At 40.0% G+C, this 22,796-nt stretch overlaps 1 protein-coding gene across 3 annotated transcripts in view; it reads left to right on the forward strand.

Annotated features, from left to right (window-relative positions):
• Positions 1–22,796, forward strand: part of cers6 (ceramide synthase 6) — a 256,821-nt gene that overhangs the window by 81,929 nt on the left and 152,096 nt on the right. For all 3 annotated transcript variants that reach the window (XM_072579520.1, XM_072579522.1, XM_072579521.1), the window contains exon 3: positions 10,279–10,409. In XM_072579520.1, coding sequence (XP_072435621.1) covers positions 10,279–10,409 — 131 coding nt within the window. The remainder of the gene's footprint in view (positions 1–10,278; positions 10,410–22,796) is intronic.

The following is a 22,796-nucleotide window of genomic DNA, read 5'->3' on the forward strand; positions in this document are numbered from 1 at the left end:
GCCTTATTTTATAGCTGCCATCGAGGTTGACTTATGTGAGCCAAGAAGAAATATAAAGCAAGGTAAAACTGATCCTCCCCTTCTGTCTCACTCGAAATAAACTGCAAATTTTACTCTGTCTGCTGTTCTTGGTTGTATCTTATTCATAGAAGTTAAAAATATTACCTTAGAATGGTAGAGCATAGTTGTGTTTTTCTTCGGAAATCCCAGGCCATTTTATTATAACACAGTAATAAACTCAGGCCTTCTTGAAAAATCTATTATTTTTAAGTAGTTATATCTGAAGCAAGCCATGTATTGTTGCTGCAGCAAACTTTACAGCCATGAAACAACTTGTGAAACAAAATTTATTTCTACCCCATTGAAAAATTTTCCCTTTTTTTAAATCTAGTTGCATCGATATATAGGTTTACCGGATCATTTCGGAATTTCAAATGCATGAAAGGAGTACTAAAAGTACTGCACAGTTGGCTAGTCAAAAAATACCAACAAGTATGTTGCTTAACTAAGTAAACATAACATTGTGGTAACAAATAATTATGGTATGTGTTTTTGTTAAGAAATTGAAAGACTGTAGAAGGCATAAATCAAAATTTATTGGTCAAGATTTGCATGCCACGTTCGAGCTTTATGGAACAAACTGTATGGAATTGAGGAAAAGAGCCACCAGTGTTGTAATGGTGAAGCAGGTGTGGAACACCTTTGCACTGCAGATCAAGAGGAGGTCACATAGCAGCTGAGGCTGGAAGGATATATGAAATACAATGTTTTTCTTATCAAGTATTGGTTTCCGAAGTTGCAGATTCTTCCACCTCTTTGAACATTGTCATCAAGCACCGTTGAGGTCCCTACTCATGGTGCAATAACCCTCTGCTTGGGGAGAAATTTCACTGAACTATGAATAAGGATTTACAGAGTTTGTTGCTATGCACTGATCTGAACTCAAACAGAGCAGCAGCTGTGAATGATCAGCTTCCAGCAGGGGTATGAAACTAGAAAATGTCATTTTGTCGTGAGCCACTTGTGTGTATCTGCCTCTGGAGAAGTTAAAGAAGCCACTCCTGAAAATGGCAAGTCTTGTAGTCGTGCTAACATATTCAATTCCTGGCACACAAGCTAAGTCACAGCAAATGATTTCAGTAATATTGAAGAGTAAGGAAAGCAGAATTACCAAGTCACACAAGTTTTTATGGCAACATTGCCTGTCCATCTGGTCAGTTCTATTAAATTTACATTGTACCTCCCTTAATACATTCAGTAAAAAACCCTACACTTTCCATTCATTTATTTTATTTTCATATTACTGTGTCTAAAAATTGAATGTTACCTAAATTAGAGTGGTATCCTCATTAAATTGGTGTTACAGATGTATATTGATCTTCCATGTGATATTAAGATCAAATTTTATATTCACGTTCATCAGGTTAAAAAATGATAGGGGAATTGGAAAAGGTACTTGGGTGCAGGAGAGGCAGAGAGGAGGATCACAGAGATCTGGGGTTCAGGTACATAATTCTTTGAAGTTTGCATTACACATGGACAGGGTAGTTAAAACGGTATTTAGCACTGTTGCATTCATTTCTCACACCTTTGAGTATAGGATTTGAAAAGTCACATCGAGGTTGTTCAAGATATTGATGAGGCATCTTCTGGCGTACTGAGTCCAGTTCTGGTCGTACAGTTATAGGAAGGATATTATTAAGCTGGAGAGGATTCAGAAGATAATTTGATTAGAAATAGTCAGCATGGCTTTGTGAGGGGCAGGACATGCCTCACAAGCCTTATTGAATTCTTAGAGAATGTGACAAAACACATTGATGAAGGTATAGCAGTGGATGTAGTATATATGGATTTTGGCAATGCATTTGATAAGGTTAACCATGCTAGGCTCATTCAGAAAGTAAGGAGGCATGGGATACAAGGAAATTTGGCTGTCTGGATACAAAATAATCTGGCCCATTGAAGACAGAGGATGGTAGGAAATGGAAATAGGACATAGGAAATGGAAAGCATTCAGCCTGGAGCTCGGGGACAAGTGGTCTGTTCTGGGACCTCTGCTCTTTGTGATTTTGATAAATCATTTGGATGAGGAAGTGGAAGGGTGGGTTAGTAAGTTTGCTTATGACACAAAGGTTGAAGGAGTTGTGGTTAGTGTGGAGGACTGTTGTAGGTTACAACAGGACATTGACAGGATGCAGAACTGGACTGATAAGTGGCAGATGGAGTTCAACCTCAAAGTGTGAAGTCATTCACTTTGGAAGGTTGAATTTGAATGCTGAATACAGGGTTAAAAGCAGCATTCTTGGCAGTGTGGAACAACAGAGGGATCTTGGGGTCCTTGTCCATAGATCCCTCAAAGTTGACACCCAAGTTGAGAGGGTTGTTAAGAAAGTGTTTAGTGTTGGCTTTCATTTGGAAAGGGGATTGAGTTGAAGAGCTGCGAAGTTATGCTGCAACTCTATAAAGCCCTGTTTGGACCACACTTGGAATATTGTGTTCAGTTCTGATTGCCTCATTTTAGGAAGGATGTGGAAATATTAGAGAGGGTGCAGAGGAGATTTACCAGGATGCTGCCTGGACTGGAGGTTTAGGGAGGCAGGCTTTTCTCATTGGAATGAAGAAGGATAAGAGGTGACTTGATAGAGATTTACAAGATGATGGCAAGCATAGATATAGTTGGATAGCCAGAGACTTTTTCCCATGGCAAAAATGGTTATTAAGAGAGAGCATAATTTTAAAGTGATGGGAGAAAGGTTCAGGGGAGATATCAAATGTAGGTGCTTTACACAGAGTGGTGGGTGTGTGGAATGCACTGCCAGCAGTGGTGATAGAGTCAGAGACATTAGGGACATTTAAGTGATTCTTGGATAGGTACATGGATGATAATAAAATGAAGGGTATGTAGGTTGATCTTAGAGTAGGATAAAAGGTTGGCACAACATTGAAGCCGAGCGACCTGTACTGTGCTATACTGTTCTATGTTCTCAGACATTTACCAGGATGTTTCTTGGTATGGAAGGTTTAAGTTATAAAGAAAGGCAGAATTAGCTGGGACATTTTTCATTGAAGCGTAGTCGGTTGAGAGGTGCCATTATAGAAGTTTATAAAATAATAAGGGATAGAGATCGATTACTGGTAGTTGTTTTTTCCCTGGGATGGGGGAGTTTCAAGGTTAGGAGGCACATTTTTAAGGTGAGAAGAGAGAGGTTTTTAAAAAAAGACATGAGGGGGAATGTTTTTACATAGAAGGTGGTTTGCCTGTGGAATGAACCTCCTGAGGTAGTGATGGATCTGGGTATAATTACAATGTTTAAAAGACATAGATAGAGACATGAACTAGAAAGGTTTGGGGGATATGGGCCAGGAGCAGGCAGGTGGGGCTAGGTTAGTTTGGGATTATGTTCAGCATGGACTGGTTGGACTAAAGGGTCTGTTTCTGTGCTCTATGACTCTATGAGAGAGGGAAAAGAGCTAGAAGAAGGTCAAGATAAAATAATATGAGGGGGTGACAGAGAAGATGATATGAAGGCAGAAAAGGATTGAATAACATTAAATCTTGGTCCACTTCTGCAACAATGGAGGAAAGAATGTAGAGGGCCTTGTTGGATGGCCAAGAGAATGGTGAGCTGGATGGAGAGGAGGGGTAAATAGGGGGACAGGGCTGTTCAGAGGAGTCACTAGTGGAATTTTTGCATTGGCATTGCTTCAATTTTATGTGCCATGTTAAATAAACCAATTGTTTTTCACATTTTCCTTCTTTCAGTCTTTCTACGTAGAGTTGTTCATTTGTGGGGAGCATTGATTTGGTCATAAATTTCACTGGATCATATCAGCTTTGCTATTCAGCACTTCAGAGGGCAGCACATTATGATTGCCAAGATCCTATAAAATATTGTTCTTTTTCATACATATTTTGGATGCAAGGGATCACATATTCTCTTCTGAAAGAAGCACAGTCATTTCTCAAGGTTGTGTAGAGGTTGTGTCATGCGTCTCTTCAGTGCTTTCCTTTATAATCAATTAGTCACATTACTTTGTAATGCCATCAATTGGCAGGTGAAGAGGATATTTAGAATTTTATCCATACATCATTTTTACAACATAAATATGTAGATAAAGGAGTAACCTCCATTAATGATAGTAATAAAACATAAAAATGTCTACTCATTCACTTGTTAATAGTCAGATTGTGCAGACATTAGGCATTATTTAAAGTATAAAAAGATAAAGAATTAAACATTTAGTAATACATACCATTAAACTAAAAATCACTGATGCAAGAATACAACTTAAATTCAATCCAAGGGGATTCTTCAACAACTAATAAGGTTTTTTTTTATTCATTTGTGGGATAAGGGCATCAATGGCTAGGTCAATGTTTGTTGCCCATCTCAGAGAGTCCACTACATTGCTGTGTCCGTAGTCAAATGTAGTCCAGACCAGGTAAGGGTGGCAGTTTTGACTTCACTAAAGGGCATTAGTAAACTAGATGTTTTTTTTCCCAACGATCAGCAATGGATTTATGATCATCATTAGACTCTTAATTCCAAATTATATTTTTATTGAATTCAAATTCCATCACCTGCCATGGTGGCATTTGAATCCAGAACATTACCTGGCTCTCTGGATTAATCGTCCGGTGATATTACCATGAGGCCATCACCTCCCCATTTCTTGACACTCTTCTTTCCTATGAGACATAAATCTGTAGTACAAATCTGTCTTCACCTTCATCATTGACACTAGTCATTCACAAGTTTTGTTAAATCTTGCTACAGACACAGATGGTGTATGTTAGTATGTGCTAGAGTGAAAAGTGAACTATTAATAACCATATTGACTGCAAATTAACTATCTTTCCTAATTTTTATCTGGAAAAACAGCCAGCAATTTTCTTCTGTAAAGGTTTATGGAATGCATTTTAGATTATTCATAGGAACCTTCTTGGATTATTGAAAACAAATGAATATTCTGAGTCTGTCTGTTCAACAAATGTGTTACTGGCTGCTAAGGATCAAAGGAATTAATTTATTTTACCCAAACAATTTGAATGTGCACATTTCATAATGGCTAATGATAAACAATTCCTTTCCTGTTGTTTTATTTTTTTTCTGTTACCTACTCTATTGAGTTAATATCTGATATCAGAGAGGACATTCTTGTATATTGACCAAAATAAGTGAGTTGTAAATAAGTCAGAAGATCAAATTGGGGAGCAAGCCTAATTATATTCTAGAATATGTTGCATTCATTGAAACCCTCAGTTTGTACAAAGAAATCAATGAAAATGATATAACTTGAATGACTTGAATTACGTGAATCAACAAATAATTACTCTGGTACTAAACAATTATTTTACAAATTATTAATCTGATCCAAATAGGCATATGCCTTAAGTTGAAGCTAAGATCGGTGCACCTTTCTGCAGAGGGTGGTGGTTTTCACTTTTTACCAATAGCCAATTGTTGCTACTTTGCAAAGCCCATTAACTGCCAAATTTGAGTCAGTTCTGAGTGGTAAGCCTGGACCCACTTGAATGACCCTTGTATATGTATCACAAAATTTTAAAATATAGTTATAGAAAATAACTAAGAAGGTACCAGCAATTTTCTTTTGGTATATAAGAAATGGAATATAAGAGTAGCAAAGTCATGTTAGTGCACAGGGCATTGGTGGGACCCATACCTAGAATGCTATGAACATCTTCAGACTCCTTTCACTGAAAATAGATCAGAGAAGTTTCAGCAGGCTATTTCCTGGGATGAAAGAATTGTTTTATGAAGGAAAAGGTTGATTAGAGTTGGCCTCTGCTCGCTGAAGTTTAGAAGAATGAGAAAGGATCTAGTGAAACATATATGATTCTTTAGGAGCTTGAAATAGGGTAGATGCTGAAAGGACACTTTCTCTCGTGAGAGAATCTAGAAGTAGGGGACACAAATCCAAAATAAGGGTCTTCCATTTAGGATGGGAATGAAGAAATGTTCCTCCTCTGAAGTTTGTTAGTATTTGAGAATCTTTGCTGTAGAGAGCAATGGAGGCTAGGTCATTGAATACATTCAAGACTGAGTTGGACAGATTTTTAGTTTACAGATGTTTATGGGGCTGGGGAGGAAGGATGTAAGGACGAATATAAAGTCAAGGCCACTATTGGTTCAGTCATGACCTTATTAAATGATGAGCCAGTTCGAATGGGCGCCATTGATCCTATCATGTTGGACAAAGCTCACATCCAAAAAGACCATAATCTAAAACAATTCTGATGTAAAACATGCATGGCAAAAGATATGTCACAATGTTAGATTTACTCATGATTTTGAAGACATCTATCAAATCTCCTTTCAGCCTTCTTCCCTCCAATGAGCACAACCACAACTTCTTAAATCTATCCTCATACCTGAAGTAAGTTGGCTCAGTGGTTAGCACTGCTGACTCAGAGCACCAAGGATCCAGGTCCGATTCCAGCCTTGGGTGACTGTCTGAGTAGAGTTTGCACATTCTCCGGATGCTCCGGTTTCCTCCCACAATCCAAAGATGTGCAAGCCAGGTGAATTGGCCATACTAAATTGTCCATAGTGTTAGGCACATTAGTCAGGGGCAAGTGTCAGGGAATGCTTCTGGATGCGTTACTCTTCAGAGGGTCAGTGTGGACTGGTTGGATCAAATGGCCTGTTTCCACACTGCAGGGATTCTAATCTAATCTAAAAAAAAACTAATTCCTTCAATAGTTTGTGTAAATTGATTCTGCAATGTCTACTGTGCATTCACATCTTTGCTATAATGTGGTGACCATTAACTGTATACAGGACTCCAGCTGAGACATAATAAGTGTCTTGTACAAGTTCCACGTCACCTTTTTCTTGTACCCTGTGGTTCTATAACAAAGTAGAGAACACTGTATTCAAGACTGGGCATTAGTGAGGACCATTAGCAGCAGCAGAATTGCATTCAACCATAACTTCATGGTTCAACATATATCGCCTCTATTAACCACCAGGCCAGTTGAACAGCCTGTTCAACACAGAACTCAGGAGATTATGCAAGGAGTAGCATTACATGGGGTATATCTAAACATTTGATATTAACCTGATGAAGCTACAATACAGGACTGTGTGAAAGAGATAGCTCTAAATTATCTCACAATGAACAGACCAGACGAAAAGTTTGCAGCTCCAACTTCAATGATGGGGAAGCCCTAAACATCATGGCAAAATTGAAGGCTGAAACATTTGGACCAATGCAGGAATGAGTCAGTGGGCGGCACAGTGGCACAGTGGTTAGCACTGTTGCCTCACAGCGCCAGAGACCCGGGTTCAATTCCCGCCTCAGGCGACTGTCTGTGTAGAGTTTGCACATTCTCCCCGTGTCTGCGTGGGTTTCCTCCGGGTGCTCCGGTTTCCTCGCACAGTCCAAAGATGTGCAGGTCAGGTGAATTGGCCATGCTAAATTGCCCGTAGTGTTAGGTAAGGGGTAGATGTAGGGGTATGGGTGGGTTGTGCTTCGGTGGGGCGGTGTGGACTAGTTGGGCCGAAGGGCCTGTTTCCACACTGTAAGTAATCTAATCTAATCTTCAGCCAGAAAGTCTGAGTGGATGATCCATTTTAGTTTGCCTCCTGATGACCCCAGAATTAGATGTGACAGCCTTTAGCCAATTCAATCCACATAACACAAATAAATGGCTGCCCAGCATTGTATACTTCAAAAGCTATGGGCCTTGACAACACAATGTAGAAAATTCCTTAGGTATGCCCTGTCCACAAAAATCCAACTTGACATTTGTTGCTCTAACAGTGTAGTCTCAATTATAAGCAATGTGATGGAAGTTGTCATCAACAATGCGATCAAGCTGCACTCTCTCTACAATGATCTGCACACAGATGCTCAATTTTGATTCCAACAGAGTCACTTGGCTTCTGACCTCATTATGGCCTATATTGGTAGAGACAAATGAACTGCAGATTCTGGAATCCAAGATAGACAAGCTGAATGAACACAGCAAGCTAGGCAGCATCAGGAGGGTTACACCCAAAACATTGACTTCTCCACCTCGTGCTGTGCTCTTCCAGCCTCCTGCTTGTCTACTTTGGTCCAAACATAGACAGAAAGAGTAACGCTCTTGGCAAAAAGTTAGAGAGACTGCCTTCGACAGCAAGTATCTGTCTGAGTGCAGCAAACCTAGTGTCAGTGGGAATCAGGAGGTTTATTCTCCATTGTTTGGAGTCATACCTTGGAGGCACAAAGGAAAATGGTTGTGGCTGTTGGAAGTCAATCATCTCAGTCCCAAGACATCTGTGCAGCATTTCCACTGTGTTTGTCTCTGATTTATATAAGAAAATGTATATTTGGTTAGTATTTCCTCCTCATCTCTTTAAAGATGTCAAATGTCTCATACTTAAACATTTGGAATAGCTTGGGTCTTGAAACATATGCGTTAAAATGGATATAAACATGTCCAGTGTTCCAACTAGCCTAGTCCACACAAGAGCAATGCCTACTCCATTATAACATATCTACTCTCCATCCCAGCCAGTGATAAAACCAATGAGCTCAATTTGTGGCAATAATATTTCAATCAAAGCTAGTCCAGAATATCAGCCTTTCCCTGATAAAGTCAGTCTTAGTCTGCAAATGTCTGAACACAGGGCTTCAGATCCTTGCCATAGAATCCCTACAGTGTGAAAACAGACCCTTTGGCCCAACAAATCCACACCAACCCTCTGAAGAGTAACCCACCTAGACCCATTCCCCTACCATATTATCCTATATTTACCCTTGACTAATGTTCTTCAGTTACACATCCCTGAACATGGCCAATTCACCTAACCTGCACATCTTTGGATTGTGGCAGGAAACCTGAGCACCCGGAGGAAACCCATACCCCAAACTCCATACAGTCATCTGAGGCTGGAATCGAACCCGGATCCCTGGCACTGTGAGGCAGCAGTGCTAACCACTGAGCCACTGTGCCACCCCATTAACTTCTAGCCCAGCTCTTTAATAACAACCACTCCCTGAAAATTCACTAATCAATTAGATTCAGTAAGCCCCGATTCCCACTGACACTAGGTTTGCTGCACTCAGACAGATACTTGATGTCAAAGGTGTTCACTCTAACCTATTGCCAAGATTGTTACTCTTTTTGTCGATGTTTGGACCGAAGTAGCCAAGCAGGAGGCTGGAAAACCACAGCAAGCCAGACAAGTCGTCAAGGGTTCTCACTTTTGTGTAAAATACTTGAATAAAGACTTACTTATACAAGGCCAGGAACTTGGGTCAGAAGGTGCTGGGAGATAGGTGAACTAAAATTTGGGCAGTGAGAAGAGAAAGAAGAAAATAGTGGAGTATTATTCAGAAAAATGAGCGGATGTTCTATTGCAGAAAGAGGACAAGAATTTGGGATTTTTGAGTCTAACCATGTATTTTCCCCCACCTAGAGTTACTGTATCACAGTTACATAAATAATGGAGTGCAGCATTAACCTCACAGGAAAATCTAGAACATAGTTACTATGGTCCATAATGACACAAAGACTATTCAAAGGAAAGGTGGATTTTTAAAGGGTGGGAAACAAAATACATAGTCCCTGATACAGACTGCCCCATAGCCACTTAACACGTGGAGATAGGACTTCTATCTTCACTTGGGAATATTCCTATTGCCTGCCTGATTGTCATGACAGCACAGCACTGACATTGACTTTATAAACACTTTACACACAGTCTAACACTCTTACTCACCTGCAGAGACATATTCTCTGACACTCCACTCACACCAGTTTTTGATGTTTTGATCTCTGCCCTTGATCTCTCCACCTGTGTCTGTGTGCCTGGTCTCTCAATGCTCCTGTCTTGAGTGATTTCAAATAAACCTATTGGAATATAGTGTTGTGTTACATTTGTTGAGAGAGAGAAACAGAATTCATGTTTCGAGTCCAGTATAACTCTTCTTCTGAGCTCATAGTTTATATTATTGCCTTTTTCTGTTGTGTTTTTGGGACTCTCTTGTGAAGATGTTCAATGACTGAGGACCAGGGCAAACAAATTGCAAAAGTAAAATGTATGAGCAGTCAAACCAGGTTTAACTCTGGGATCTGACTTGTCCAAGATTGCCATTGGAATCATGAACAATAGTATATGAAATTTGGTGTAATTTAAATAGTAGTTAGTCATAAATGAGCAATTTAGGCACTTAAGATATTTTGTAATGCTGAAGGTGCTGTTGTGAGAATGTGAGTTGTCATTCTTGTTGAGGAATTTCTTAATTGCCTGATTTTCTTTCTAGCATCCGGATGAAAAGAGACTAGAAGGGCTTTCCAAACAATTGGACTGGGATATTCGCACCATTCAGCGTTGGTTTCGGCAGCGAAGGAACCAGGAGAAGCCCAGCACCCTTACCAAATTCTGTGAGAGCATGTACGGATTTAGTCTGTTGTGTTTTATTTAGACAAATTTAGGAGAGAGTTTATAATCTGACATTATTGCAGGGGAGCCTCATTTGCTGCAATTGAGTCATTTTTCTGCCTTAAGTATTGAAATATGTTGCTATTGATTTTCTTGTGGGGCATAAAGTTTGAAAATCAAAGGAGTATTACAGTTTTTCTGAGATTGCTTTGTTGGAAAGCACATGAAACCATGTTATCTAAATCGTCAATGCAAATATAATAGATTATCAGGTGTAAATTACTTGTATGATTATAATGCAGGAAACAGCAGGCTGCTTGGATTTGGAAGGAAAGGATTCTGCTGCCCAGCTCCTTGACTTGATAATGAAAATGATATTCTGTCACTACAGCATTGAGGCACTGATCTGTCAGTGAAAGATTTGATAGTCAATTCCTGTGTCATCTCTTTTCATGTGGCTATGGATAATTTACTAGAGCTGTTTTCCATACAGGCTTTTCGTTTAATCTTGTTTTGTTTAATAAGATGATCTCTCTGCTCCAAGAAGGCTTTTGACAAATGATGTTGCACCAATCTTCTCAAAACTTCCTAACAAAAGATGTTTTGTGCAATAACTTATACTTGAAATGCTGAGCTAAAACTAAATTACGAATTAATTAGAGGGTAGGAAGTAGCAAGGACGTGTTACTTTTGGGTTGAAAAGTGCTGTTTCCTAAGAGATGTCTTAGGAAAAGAGTGTTCAGACTCGTTTGCTAATTAAGAACATTAACATGCACTCAGCGAATTATTGCTAAGTGGTCAAATTCACATGCAATACCAAACTGGGAAGGATCCCCAAATCTGAGGAAGAGTCTTAATCACGATGGAATAAATGGAATGACATGTTATTCAACAGGGCAATAATACATGAATTTAATTTATTTGCTATTTTTTTCACAAGATGTGGTGTCACTGGTTAGGCCAGCATTATTGTCAATTGTGAATTGAAGCAAGTTGCCTGAAGACTTGTATTCATGATGCTGGAGATCTCAAGAAAGAGTCAAGATGGATCATCCACTCGGGACTTCTGGCTGAAAATGGTTGCAACTGCTTCAGAGCTGAAAATGTGTTCTTCAGGAAGGGCTCATGCCCGAAACGTCGATTCTCCTGCTCCTTGGATGCTGCCTGACCTGCTGCACTTTTCCAGCAACACATTTTCAGCTCTGATCTCTAGCATCTGCAGTCCTCACTTTCTCCTCGAAGATTTTAACCTATTGCGAATCCTCTTGCAAGGATGCCTTCCTTGAAGAAGCTGTCTTCCTCCCTCTACAAGGATTTCAGTGAGTCCCTCTCTCACTGCACACCCCAGGTTATCTCCTCTGCCCAAAAGCTCTTCAGCCATGTTCTCAAACAGACTCGCTACCACAGCCACATCTCCTTCCTCAGCACCTGCCTACGGAACCGACTGACCCCGCACAGACTCCGGACTTTCCTGAAGAAGGGCTCATGCCTGAAACGTCGATTCTCCTGCTCCTTGGATGCTGCCTGACCTGCTGTGCTTTTCCAGCAACACATTTTCAGCTGCAACTGCTTCAGCCTTGTCTTTTCCACTGATGATTCTTCATCATTTAGAATGGTGATATTTGAGCAATCTCTTCCTTCAGTCGGTTATTAAATGTCTACTATTATTCATAACTGGATGTGGCAGGATGGCAGACTTTAGATCTAATTGTAGGTAAGAGGAAAAATGCCCACAAGAATAATCAAATCCTGTTGGATCTAAAAGCTTGACCTCTAATCCTTGAAAGGAGCCAGCTGAGGTGACTTTATAAAGATTAATGATGATAAATGATGTAAAAAGGTTAGCATGAGAAAATACTTCACAATAATTTTTTTGAATCACAGAAATACAGGGATCTGATCTTTTGAATCTGCACTGTTGTGTTAAGAGTTCAGATCACATCTGCTGCGTAGCACTGGGAACAACAATATCAGCAAACACATTGATGGTCCTGTTACAATTCTGCAGACTCAATGCATTTAATCCTTCCATTTTTGGTGGAATCGAATCAAACTCGGATGCCTGGCACGGTGAGACAACTGTGCTAATCACTAAGCTACCATGCCAACGATATCAGTTCTTCTTTATAATGGGATGTCAGTCTAAACAAGGTTTGGTAATTATGAGTACAGATACAAGATCCTTTTTCCGAAATGCTGTTTTTCAGAACTCAGAATTTTTTGGTTTTCAGAATGTTACACTTTAATGGTGAAATTTTTAAAAATCTTAACAGAGAAGCAGAATTCTAACTAAAAACGTGCTTGGCCATGCCCCCATCCCCATGACGCATCTGAGTCGACTTGGGCTAACTGTTTGCTCACCAAACAACCTTGTTAATGAGAAAAAAACTTCACAAAAACATTTGCAATTTGGAGCTTTTCGGTTTTTGAATGTTCAGATAAAGGATCTTGTACCTGTACAAACTTTAAAGTCAAATTTGAAAGAAGATCACAGCAGAAAGATGACAGATTAGCAGGTACACAAGAAGTACACAAATTGACTGTTTGTGTGTACATTGATAGACCTGCGAATGGATGGGTAAGGGCATTGCACCAAATTACAAAAAGATATTATCAAGCTGGAGAGGGTTCAGAAGACATTTACCAGGATGTTGCTGGGTATGGAAGTTTGAGTTATACAGAAAGTTTTCCACTGGAGCCTAGAATGTTGAGACATGACCTGACAGAAATTTATAAAATAGTGAGAGGTTTTGATAGGGTTAATGGTAGTTGTCTTTCCCCATAGGATGGGGGATTTCAAGATTAGTGGGCACATTTTTAAGGTGGAGGAGAGAGATTTGAAAAAGACGTAAGAAGCAATTTATTTTACAGAGTGTCATTCACATGTGGAATGAACTTCCTGAGGAAGTGGTGGATACAGGTACAATTACAACATTTAAAAGACATTAGGATAGATTCATGAATAGTATAGGTTTGGAGGGATATGAGCCAGGAGCAGGCAGGTAGGACTAGTTTAATTTGCGATTATGTTCAGTATGGACTGGTTGGACCGAAGAGTCTGTTTCTGTGCTGTATGATTCTATGACTCTAAGAAGAATATACAACTCAAAATAACAGACTTTTGAAACCTCTTTGGAGAGAGAAAACAAAAGATCAGTACAGAAGACGGCTGTAGCAAAATATCCATAACCACATGGAAGGAAATGACACAGGCACTGATTACTAAATCTCTCACTGACAGGTCAATGTCCCAGTGTTCAGTAAATCAATAATAATGGGCAAAATAAACACATCAGCCACATTCTTTTTTCTTTGCTAATGACCAGTGTGTTCTTAAATGAAGAATTATATGGTTAACTCTTCACACACTAGTCTGATTAAAAGAAGTGCAATAATTTGAGAGATTACTCTTCAACATCGACCCTAACAGCAATTATTTTCATTCAAACAATCAAAGCTCCTTTGTTCACTTTTGCAGGATTATAATACCAGATCTCTAAAATCAATTTTCTAATGTCAGTTTTCTCATTCCACCATGACAGCTCAATGAATTTGAAATTCAATCGAATTTTAATCTGAGCAATTGTAACCATGAAACTCTGATTGATTCTCATTAAAATAATCTGGTTTACTATTTTCCTTTAGGGAAGGAAATCTGCCATCCTTACATAGTCTGATCTCCTTGTGAGACCAGACCCACAGCAATGTGATTGACTCTTCGCTACCCTCTAAAATGACCTAGTAAGCTGCTCAGTTCCAGATTAATTTGGAATGGGCAGCAAATGCTGGTCTTGCCAGTGAAGCACATGTACCATGAAAGAAGAAATGTTGAAAAATCAGAAACATAAGAACTCCACTTAAGTTGTGTTCAGTCCAGATCCTATGATACTCTAGAGAAGTTAGTCACCTGGTCAACCTGAATGTTTTGTGAGAAGAAATCTTACTTACTCTAGGAGACCCAGGAGAAGAAAATTTTCAGCATAGTTAACAACAGAAGGTATTCATTACAAACAGATATTTACCTCAATATAGTTTAACTATACATGATCTATCTCAATATACTGCTGAAGAAATATTTTGAGTTGCCTTTATAATACAGAAGTTTTGGAACCTGAGTGTGTATTGTCACTCTACATGATTAATGGGAGTGTTTGAATTTATTCTATTTCTGGTTCCAAAAGTGGAGTGAGGAGCTAACACCGATTTAGAATTTGTCACTAGGAAATGTTAGCTTAATAATTTTTGGGTAGACTAGACAGGGCATAAACCTAACCAGATGTATCCTACCGTCACTCATGTAACAATTTAAATATGGATGGGGGCATTGGAATTAAAGTTGCATGGGTTATTAACAAATATGCATTCCAATGGTAAGGATCTCAAGAGATCAGTCACATACTGATGTACTTTTTATACTATGCAGAAACACAGTGATCTATATTTTATTTTTATTAGGGATTCAGTGCTTTAGAAATTATGGTTAGGGAACTGCAGTCCCAGTATGACACCAACGTACTTTATAATATTGATTGGTTTCAATGCTTATTGCAGTGCATCTAGTTGTTCAAGCCAACTATATTTTAAGCTGCTAATTTGACAAAGGCTTTGTAAAAGTGTGATATCATTACACAGCCTTTATATTTTATCATTTCATTATAGTAAAGCAGATGTTTTCTGCAGCCTTATTTATATAGTGTGGAATGTGGGCTTTTGCTGAAGGACATTGGATACTTATTCATTAATTTACTGAAAATTTTGCTGAACTCGCAATCCTGAAGTGAGGGAGTTGCAAAAGTGCTTTTGCCCTAGTGCTATGAATTATTCAGTCAATAAATTAAATGACTTAAAATGAATCACTGACTTTCACAAGCAACTTTACCTTGAAAGCATTTCCAAAGTACATTAATATGAATAATTAGTAAATTGAAAAGCGGCTTTGATAAATGAATGAGCTGTAGTAAGTTATGATTCTATTGGAAATTTGATGCATGTCCACTTTATCCACTTGGTCTTTGTTTTAATCTTCGTTTCAATTTAACAGATAGTCAATTTATGAAACTAATTTGTAGAAGAAACTTGTCATTGTTATAATCTAAGTAAGGGATTGAGTGTTTATTCTATGTTTAAGACTTCTACTTTATGTGTATCCAAAATAGATTTTGTTTTATTCACCAGTGCATCATGGGCTTTGCTGGTTGGACAGCATTTATTGCCCAAACCAAGTTACTCTTGAGAAGGTGGTAGTGGACTACCTTTTTAAACTGCTGCAGTCTATGTGCTGAAGGTTGACCCATAATGCCCTTCAGGAGGGAATTCCTGAATTTTGACCTTGTGACAATGAAGAAATTGTGTTATATTTCCAAGTCAGGATGGTAAGTCGTTTCAATACTGATCGGGTCACTATTTGACCTTGTCACTATTTTGTTGCTGCTTGTAGGACCTTGCTCCGCATAAATTAACTGTTGGGTTTCTTGAATTAAAATAGCAACTAGTGTTCAAAATTGCATAATTGACAAAAATCACTATGATGTCCCTGAGGACTTCAAATATTCAAATAAGTTAATTCTCCTGTCTTCACTTAGAAATGCACCTCAAATAATTCACTCCATTATTCGTCACATAGTTGGCCTTAGCTCTTAAAATAAATGGCATTTCATTACTGAACGTAAGTGCATACAAATTGTCTGCAAGAGTAAGCCATTCTGCCCATCTGCGGACTGTGAGTTTTCGAGGTGTTGCCTCAGAATTGACTTGCTAACCAATCAGCCCTGTCTTCTTATACAATATAAAAGCTATTCACCTTTTCGTTGGTGTTCTTGCAAGTGTCCTGATGATTGAAACATGAAAACCTTTGACAAAATATGTTTTCTTTCAGCAATATCAAGTTCTGCACTACCAAACAACTATTTATTTTGCTAAGACTCCACGTTATCAATGCATGCCACACTATTTCAAACTCTTTTAGTTTCTCTTACTTAGTGTCTCTCATTCTCTTTCTTCCAGTACCTATTGCAAGTTTTTATCTTAATTTATTGGTGTCTGCGAGTTTCTTTTTTCCTTTTTTCCTTTTCGTTCTCACTGCATTCCTTTGTTCCCTCTTTGCATGGCACCAAACTGAGTTTGCATAAAAACAAACAGAAATTCCGTGATCTCTGGCTTTTGGTTGCAGCACTCAGATATTGAGTGGAACCTGCTTATTCTGCAATGGAAGCTGAGTCATCGGCAGTCAAACGCTGCATCTGCAAGTCTAAACATCGAGCTCACCATCACTCCTGCACAGAAAAGGATTTGCTCCGAACTGTACCCAAAACCCTCTGTCAATTTGGTGCTTGGAATTCTCCACACTCCAAATCACTGATCAAATAACATTTGGCTTTAAGTAACCAAAGAAGTAAAACCTTCATCACGATCATTTTACACAAATGCACTTACAGCTGTATACTTGGGTTTGGCTTTGTACTGTGCTGTTTGCAAGTTAAGATAAAAGTTCTGATACTGTGGTCACAATCACAAATGTTCAAACCCCTTAATGGAGTCTAGGTGACAACCAGATAATTAAATTCTGAAGGCAACCAATACTTTTCAGATCTTTGATCCAATGAATTAAGGAACAATCATGCGTTACTGGACTCCTGATGCACTAAGTTAGAAGGCAATTATTCTAATTACAATAAGAACCTCAGAGTTTGTCCCAATCAGACATTTCTAATCCAGTTTGGATTTTTCCACAAAATTCAAACGTTCATTTTCAAGTCAGGGGCAGCAGTCGCCACTGCTGGGATTGCAGCAGGCCTGGACCAGGGAAGATGAAGCAGATACTGGAATGAGGATGACTCTAAGGTGCCATTCAGAACCAGTCAGGCAGGGCCCTGTGAGGAAATAGAAAGGTGTCCTTGTGACAGGCAGGGGTGTCTTTCTGTCAAGGCCCTTGCCACCATGATTGGACAGGACAATCTGTGGGTCGTTAAACACAGGGGCCTCATTAGGACTGTCCCTTTCCCTGTCTGCAAGAAAGCTTGCAGTGGGTGGCCTTCTTGCTTGTTGTAAACCTCCTGGATACCAGCAATGGTGGGATAATGGCCTTTAAGTGGCCACGCTGGACTGCAGTGCTTCAAGAAGGCACTTCATCAGCACCTTTTCAAGGGCAAGTAGGATGGGCAATAAATGCTGGTCAGCTACCAACACCCACATTTCATGAGTGAATGAAAAAAAAATTAAGGGCCTCAATTGACCTTTTGATTGGGAAGGCCTTCCTTTACCATCCCAGCATCTGCCTAATCCAAGGAAGCAGAAAGGCAAGCACTCACTGTCTTCTTTCCTGAATTGACATCCTCTACCTGTATCCTACACAACTACTGTGGATAGCATTAAATTCTGCCAATGTGTACAAAGCCATGCAAGATACACATCACTATTACAAGTTTTGAAAGCCTTTCAAAAGCACTGATTCATTTATATATTTATTCTTGTACACTAGGAATAATGCCTTACTGTCTCTATTAATGCTTCATAAAGAGCATGTTCTAATAATTCATGATAGCTCTGATTTGAATTTCTATCTTCATAAGTTGCTAGAATTGCAAGAAAAATATCTATCACAAGATGAATAACCCAATAAAGACAAAGGTTCAAATGTTTCTTTGTGATAGTGTCTTGAATGTATGCATTTACCAGAAGAATTTAAATTAAGATATTTTAGATGAAATAAAGTTTTAGAGAAAGGTGAAAGATAATTGGCATAAAAAATGAGATAGTGAAACAACTTCTGCATTTGTAAAAACTCAGTAAAACAAAATAAACTAGCATTTGCATTGCATCCTTAATGTAAAAACTACTCTCAGAAACTTCCTATTTAGAAGTTTATATGGAAATAGAAATGTAGAAAATCGAAGCTGGAGTAGCCCTTCAGCCCTTCAAGCCTACTCTACCATTCATTATGATCATGATTGAACTATCAATACAGTACCCTATTCACAGCTTCTCCTCATACCGTTTATCCCTTTAGCCCTAAATACTAACTCCTTGAAAAAATTCAAAATGGTAAATTCTGTGACAGAGATTTGCAAAATTTACCTCTCCGTGGGCAGAAAAAATTCTCTTCACCTTAGTCCTAAATGGGGGTGGTGAGGCCCCTTTCGGTCATGGCTGACCATGGGTTGCCCCTTGGTCCTCGTTGTGCTGGCTTTCTGCTTCCCTGAAGCGACGTTGCTTGTGACTGAAGAGACCAATGCTGGAGTGACAGTCCCGGTCACAGAGTTAGTCCTAAATGGCATACCCTGTATACTTAGACTGCGACTCCTGGCTCTGGAACCCAGTTATGAGGAACATTCTGTGTTTACCCTATTGATTTCTGTTTGAATTTTATATGTTGCTAAATAATACTGTTCAAAAACTATATGATTCATGCAATACCTACAGAGCTTGAGACACAGAGATGTGAATGAAATCTTGTTCTTATACATGAAGTTTGAGAAGGCTTGCAAAAAGGATAGAGAAATAGAGAGACAGAGTCCCAGATATAGCTCGTACCATAGGTGATTGAAGGCAGAACCAAGTACGAGTATGTGCAAAAGAACAGAGACAAAGAATTGAAGGATATGGGAGAGATAATAAGGCAGCACAATTCTGCAGAAATATGGCAGGGAAACTCAATGAATCCTTTGGGATAAACATTTTGAATTTAATGTATCAGGAGTCAAGGAGAAAAGTAGATCAGTAAAGATGGGTGATTTTTAAAAATACATACTTTGTTCATAAAATTTGTAAAAGTACATTTCAGAGTAGTTCATATCCGAAATGACATAATTCATTATACACATTAATTTATCTCAATGCTTGCAATATTTCCACTTCATTTTAAAGTATTCTCTGGTATGTATTTCTCAAAGAGTTTAACATGGGTTCAGCCCATCATTACAATGTGTCAGGAAGGCACTTGAATGTGGTCTTTCCGAATCGATCCTTTGCAGTGTCTGCCCAGGTTTGGTGCATCCCTCCCGAACCTTGAAATAAGACATTTTGCAACAATCCAAGGTTTACACATTATGGTTCTAGGTTAGATTAGATTCCCTACATTGTGGAAACAGGCCCTTCGGTCCAAAAAGTCCACACTAACCCTCCGAAGAGTAGCACACCCAGACCCATTTCTCTCTGACTAATGCTCCTAGGACTATGGGCAATTTAGTATGGCCAATTCACCTGACCTGCACATCTTTGGATTGCGGGAGGAAACCGGAGCACCTGGAGGAAACCCATACAGACACAGGGAGAATGTACAAACTCCACACAGACAGGCACCCAAGGCTGGAATTGAACCTGGGGCCCTGGTGCTGTGAGACAGCAGTGCTAACCACTGAGCCACCGTGCTGCCTTAGTGGTAATATTGCTAGACTAATAATCTAGAAATTTAGCTCATGTTCTGGGGACCCAGGATCAAACCGACCATTAATTCAGTTTTTAAAAATCTGGCATTAAGAATCTGCTGACAACCATGAAACCATTGTAATTGTTGGAAAAACCCATCTGGCTCACTAATATCCTTCAGGGTAGGAAACCTGCCATCTACACCAGGTCTAGCCAACAAATGACTCCAGACCCACAGCAATATGATTCACTCTCAGCTGCCCTCTGAGAGTGCGCTAGCAAGACACTCAGTTGTATCAATTGCTGTGAAGTCTCAGCAAAGAAATGAAACCATCAGAGCACCTGGCATTGGCCAATGCACTGGAAAAGACAGTGGCAGAAACAGCCCTGTCAACCCTGCAAAATCCTCCTTACTAAAACTGGGAGCCAATGCCATCATTTGGAGAGTTGACTCACAGACTAACCAAGCAATAGCCTCATACTCATAGAACTATTCCTTTCAGACAGTGTCCCCAACATCACCATCACCATCCCAGCATATATCCTGACCCATTGGCAGGACAATGTCAGCAGAGGTGGAGACACAGTGTTATAAGTTGAGAGGGAGCAGCTTTGGGAATATTCAGTGCTGACATGCGGTCTCATGGCTTCAGGTGAAACAATGGCAAGGAAATTTCCTGCTTGTTACTACATACCATTCTCCTTCCACTGATGAATCAATACTCCTCCAGGTTGAACAACACTTGGAAGAAGCAATGCGATTGTAATGGTGTAAAATATACTGTTGGTCCCTCACCAACAGCAGCTCAGCAGCAGCACTACTGACGTCATGACATCAATCTGTTCTGTTATCGGCAAAGTAAGGGAAGGTGTCATCAACTATGCTAACAAGCAACACCTGTTTAGCAATAACCTGCTCAGTAATGCCCAACTTGAATTCTGCTGGGGCCACTCAGCTCCTGACCTTATTACAGCTTTGGTTCAAACATGGACAAAAGAGCTGAATTCGAGGAGTGAGTTGGAGTTACAGCCCTTGACATCAAGGAGTCATTTGTTGCCAATTGGAAGATAGTTTTGGTTGTTGGAGGTCAGTCAAGTCAGCTCCAGGATATCTCTGCAGAAATTACTCAGGGTAGTGTCCCAGACTCAACCATCTTCAACTGCTTCATCAATGGCCTTCTCTCCATCATAAGGTCAGAAGTGGGGATGTTCACCAATGATAGGATGATTTTTAGCACCATTCATGACTCCTGAGTTACTGAAGCAATCCATGTTCAAATGCAACAAGATCCCCATAGAATCATCACAGAATCGCTACAGTGTGGAAACAGGCCATTTTGGCCCAAGAGCCGCACCAATCCTCTGAGAGTATCCATCCAGGCCAATTCCCCTATCCTATTATTTTTACATTTCCCCTAACTAATGCAACTAATGCACGAGACATCCCAGAACACTGTGGGCAATTTAGCATTGCAAATCCACCTAACCTACACATCTTTGGACTGTGGGAGGAAACCGGACCACCCAGAGGAAACCCACGCAGACACAGGGAGAATGTGCAAACTCCACACAGACAGTTGCCCGAGGCTGGAATCTCTGGCACTGTGAGGCAGCAGTGCTAACCACTGTGCCACCATGCCCAGATCTGGCAATATCTTAGCATGGGCTGACAAGTGGCAAATAACATTCGTACTACCCACATGCCCGGCAATGACCATCTCCAATAATAGACACTTCACATTCAGTAGCATTACCATCACTGAATCCCCCAATACCAACATCTTTGGGGTTAACATTGACCCCCAGAATCTCAACTAGACTTACCACCTAATCACAATGGCTACAGGAGCAAATCTGAGGTTTCGGAATATTGCGGCAAGTAACCCAACTCCTGACTCCCCAAAGCCTGTGTTTCATCTACAAGGCACAAGTCAGGATTGTGATGGCATACTGCCCAAGTGTAGCTCCAACAACATTCGAGAAGCCTGACACTATCAAGGACAAAGCAGCTCACTTGATTGGCACCCCACCCACAAACAACCACTCCCTCCAGCGCCAATGCTCTGCGATCTCTAAGATGCACTGCAGAACTACACCAAAGGTCCTTCCAAACTTGGCCACTTGCATTCAGAAGGAAAAGGACAGTAGATCCATGCCAACACCATTACCATAGTACTTGGGCTGCAGCAGTTCAAGAAGGCAGCTCACCACCACCTTCTCGAGTTTATCTAGGGATGGGCACCAAATGCTGGTCAGCGAGTGACACCCAATAATGAATAAAAACAGAGTGGTTGAATGTAGAAGAAGCTGGACCTTAAGACAGGGGCATTGTGTCCATAATTTTCTCAGTGTCCAGTCAAAGCAAGAACTGTGTCTGATTCATGAATTAATGTTGACAAAAAGGTCTGACAGAACAGAGTTAGTTGCTCATTTGAGGGAAGAGAGAAGTCTTATTTCCAATTGTATAATATGCCCATCTCTACCCCAGCCTGAACAACTGGGTGACATTAACTTAGATATGGAAGCTGATCCCATTTCCTTTAGATGCTATCTCTGAGGAGTATGAGTGATGCAACAAAGCATACTGTTAATTGTAGAAACCTTAGTATATGTTGGAGGCTGACATAGCTCTGTTCTTAACTTCACAACTGCAAAAGTAAAAGTAGGAGGAATAAAACTATTTTACAAAAGTTAAATGTGGAGGATGTGGTGGCACGGTGGCACAGTGGTTAGCACTTCTGCCTCACAGTGCCAGAGACCTGGGTTCAATTCCCAACTCAGGCGACTGTCTGTGTGGAGTTTGCACATTCTCCCCGTGTCTGCGTGGGTTTCCTCCGGGTGCTCTGGTTTCCTCCCACAGTCCAAAGATATGCAGGTTAGGTGAATTGGCCATGCTGAATTGCCTGTAGTGTTGAGTAAATGTAGGGGAATGGGTGGGTTGTGCGTTGGTGTGGACTTGTTGGGCCGAAGGGCCTGTTTCCTCGCTGTAAGTGATCTAATCTAATGTTTGAGATTTGCCTAGATTTTTGTTACTGT

This window comes from Chiloscyllium punctatum, chromosome 10 (genome assembly GCF_047496795.1).
Source record: "Chiloscyllium punctatum isolate Juve2018m chromosome 10, sChiPun1.3, whole genome shotgun sequence".
NCBI classification, from domain to species: Eukaryota; Metazoa; Chordata; class Chondrichthyes; order Orectolobiformes; family Hemiscylliidae; genus Chiloscyllium; species Chiloscyllium punctatum.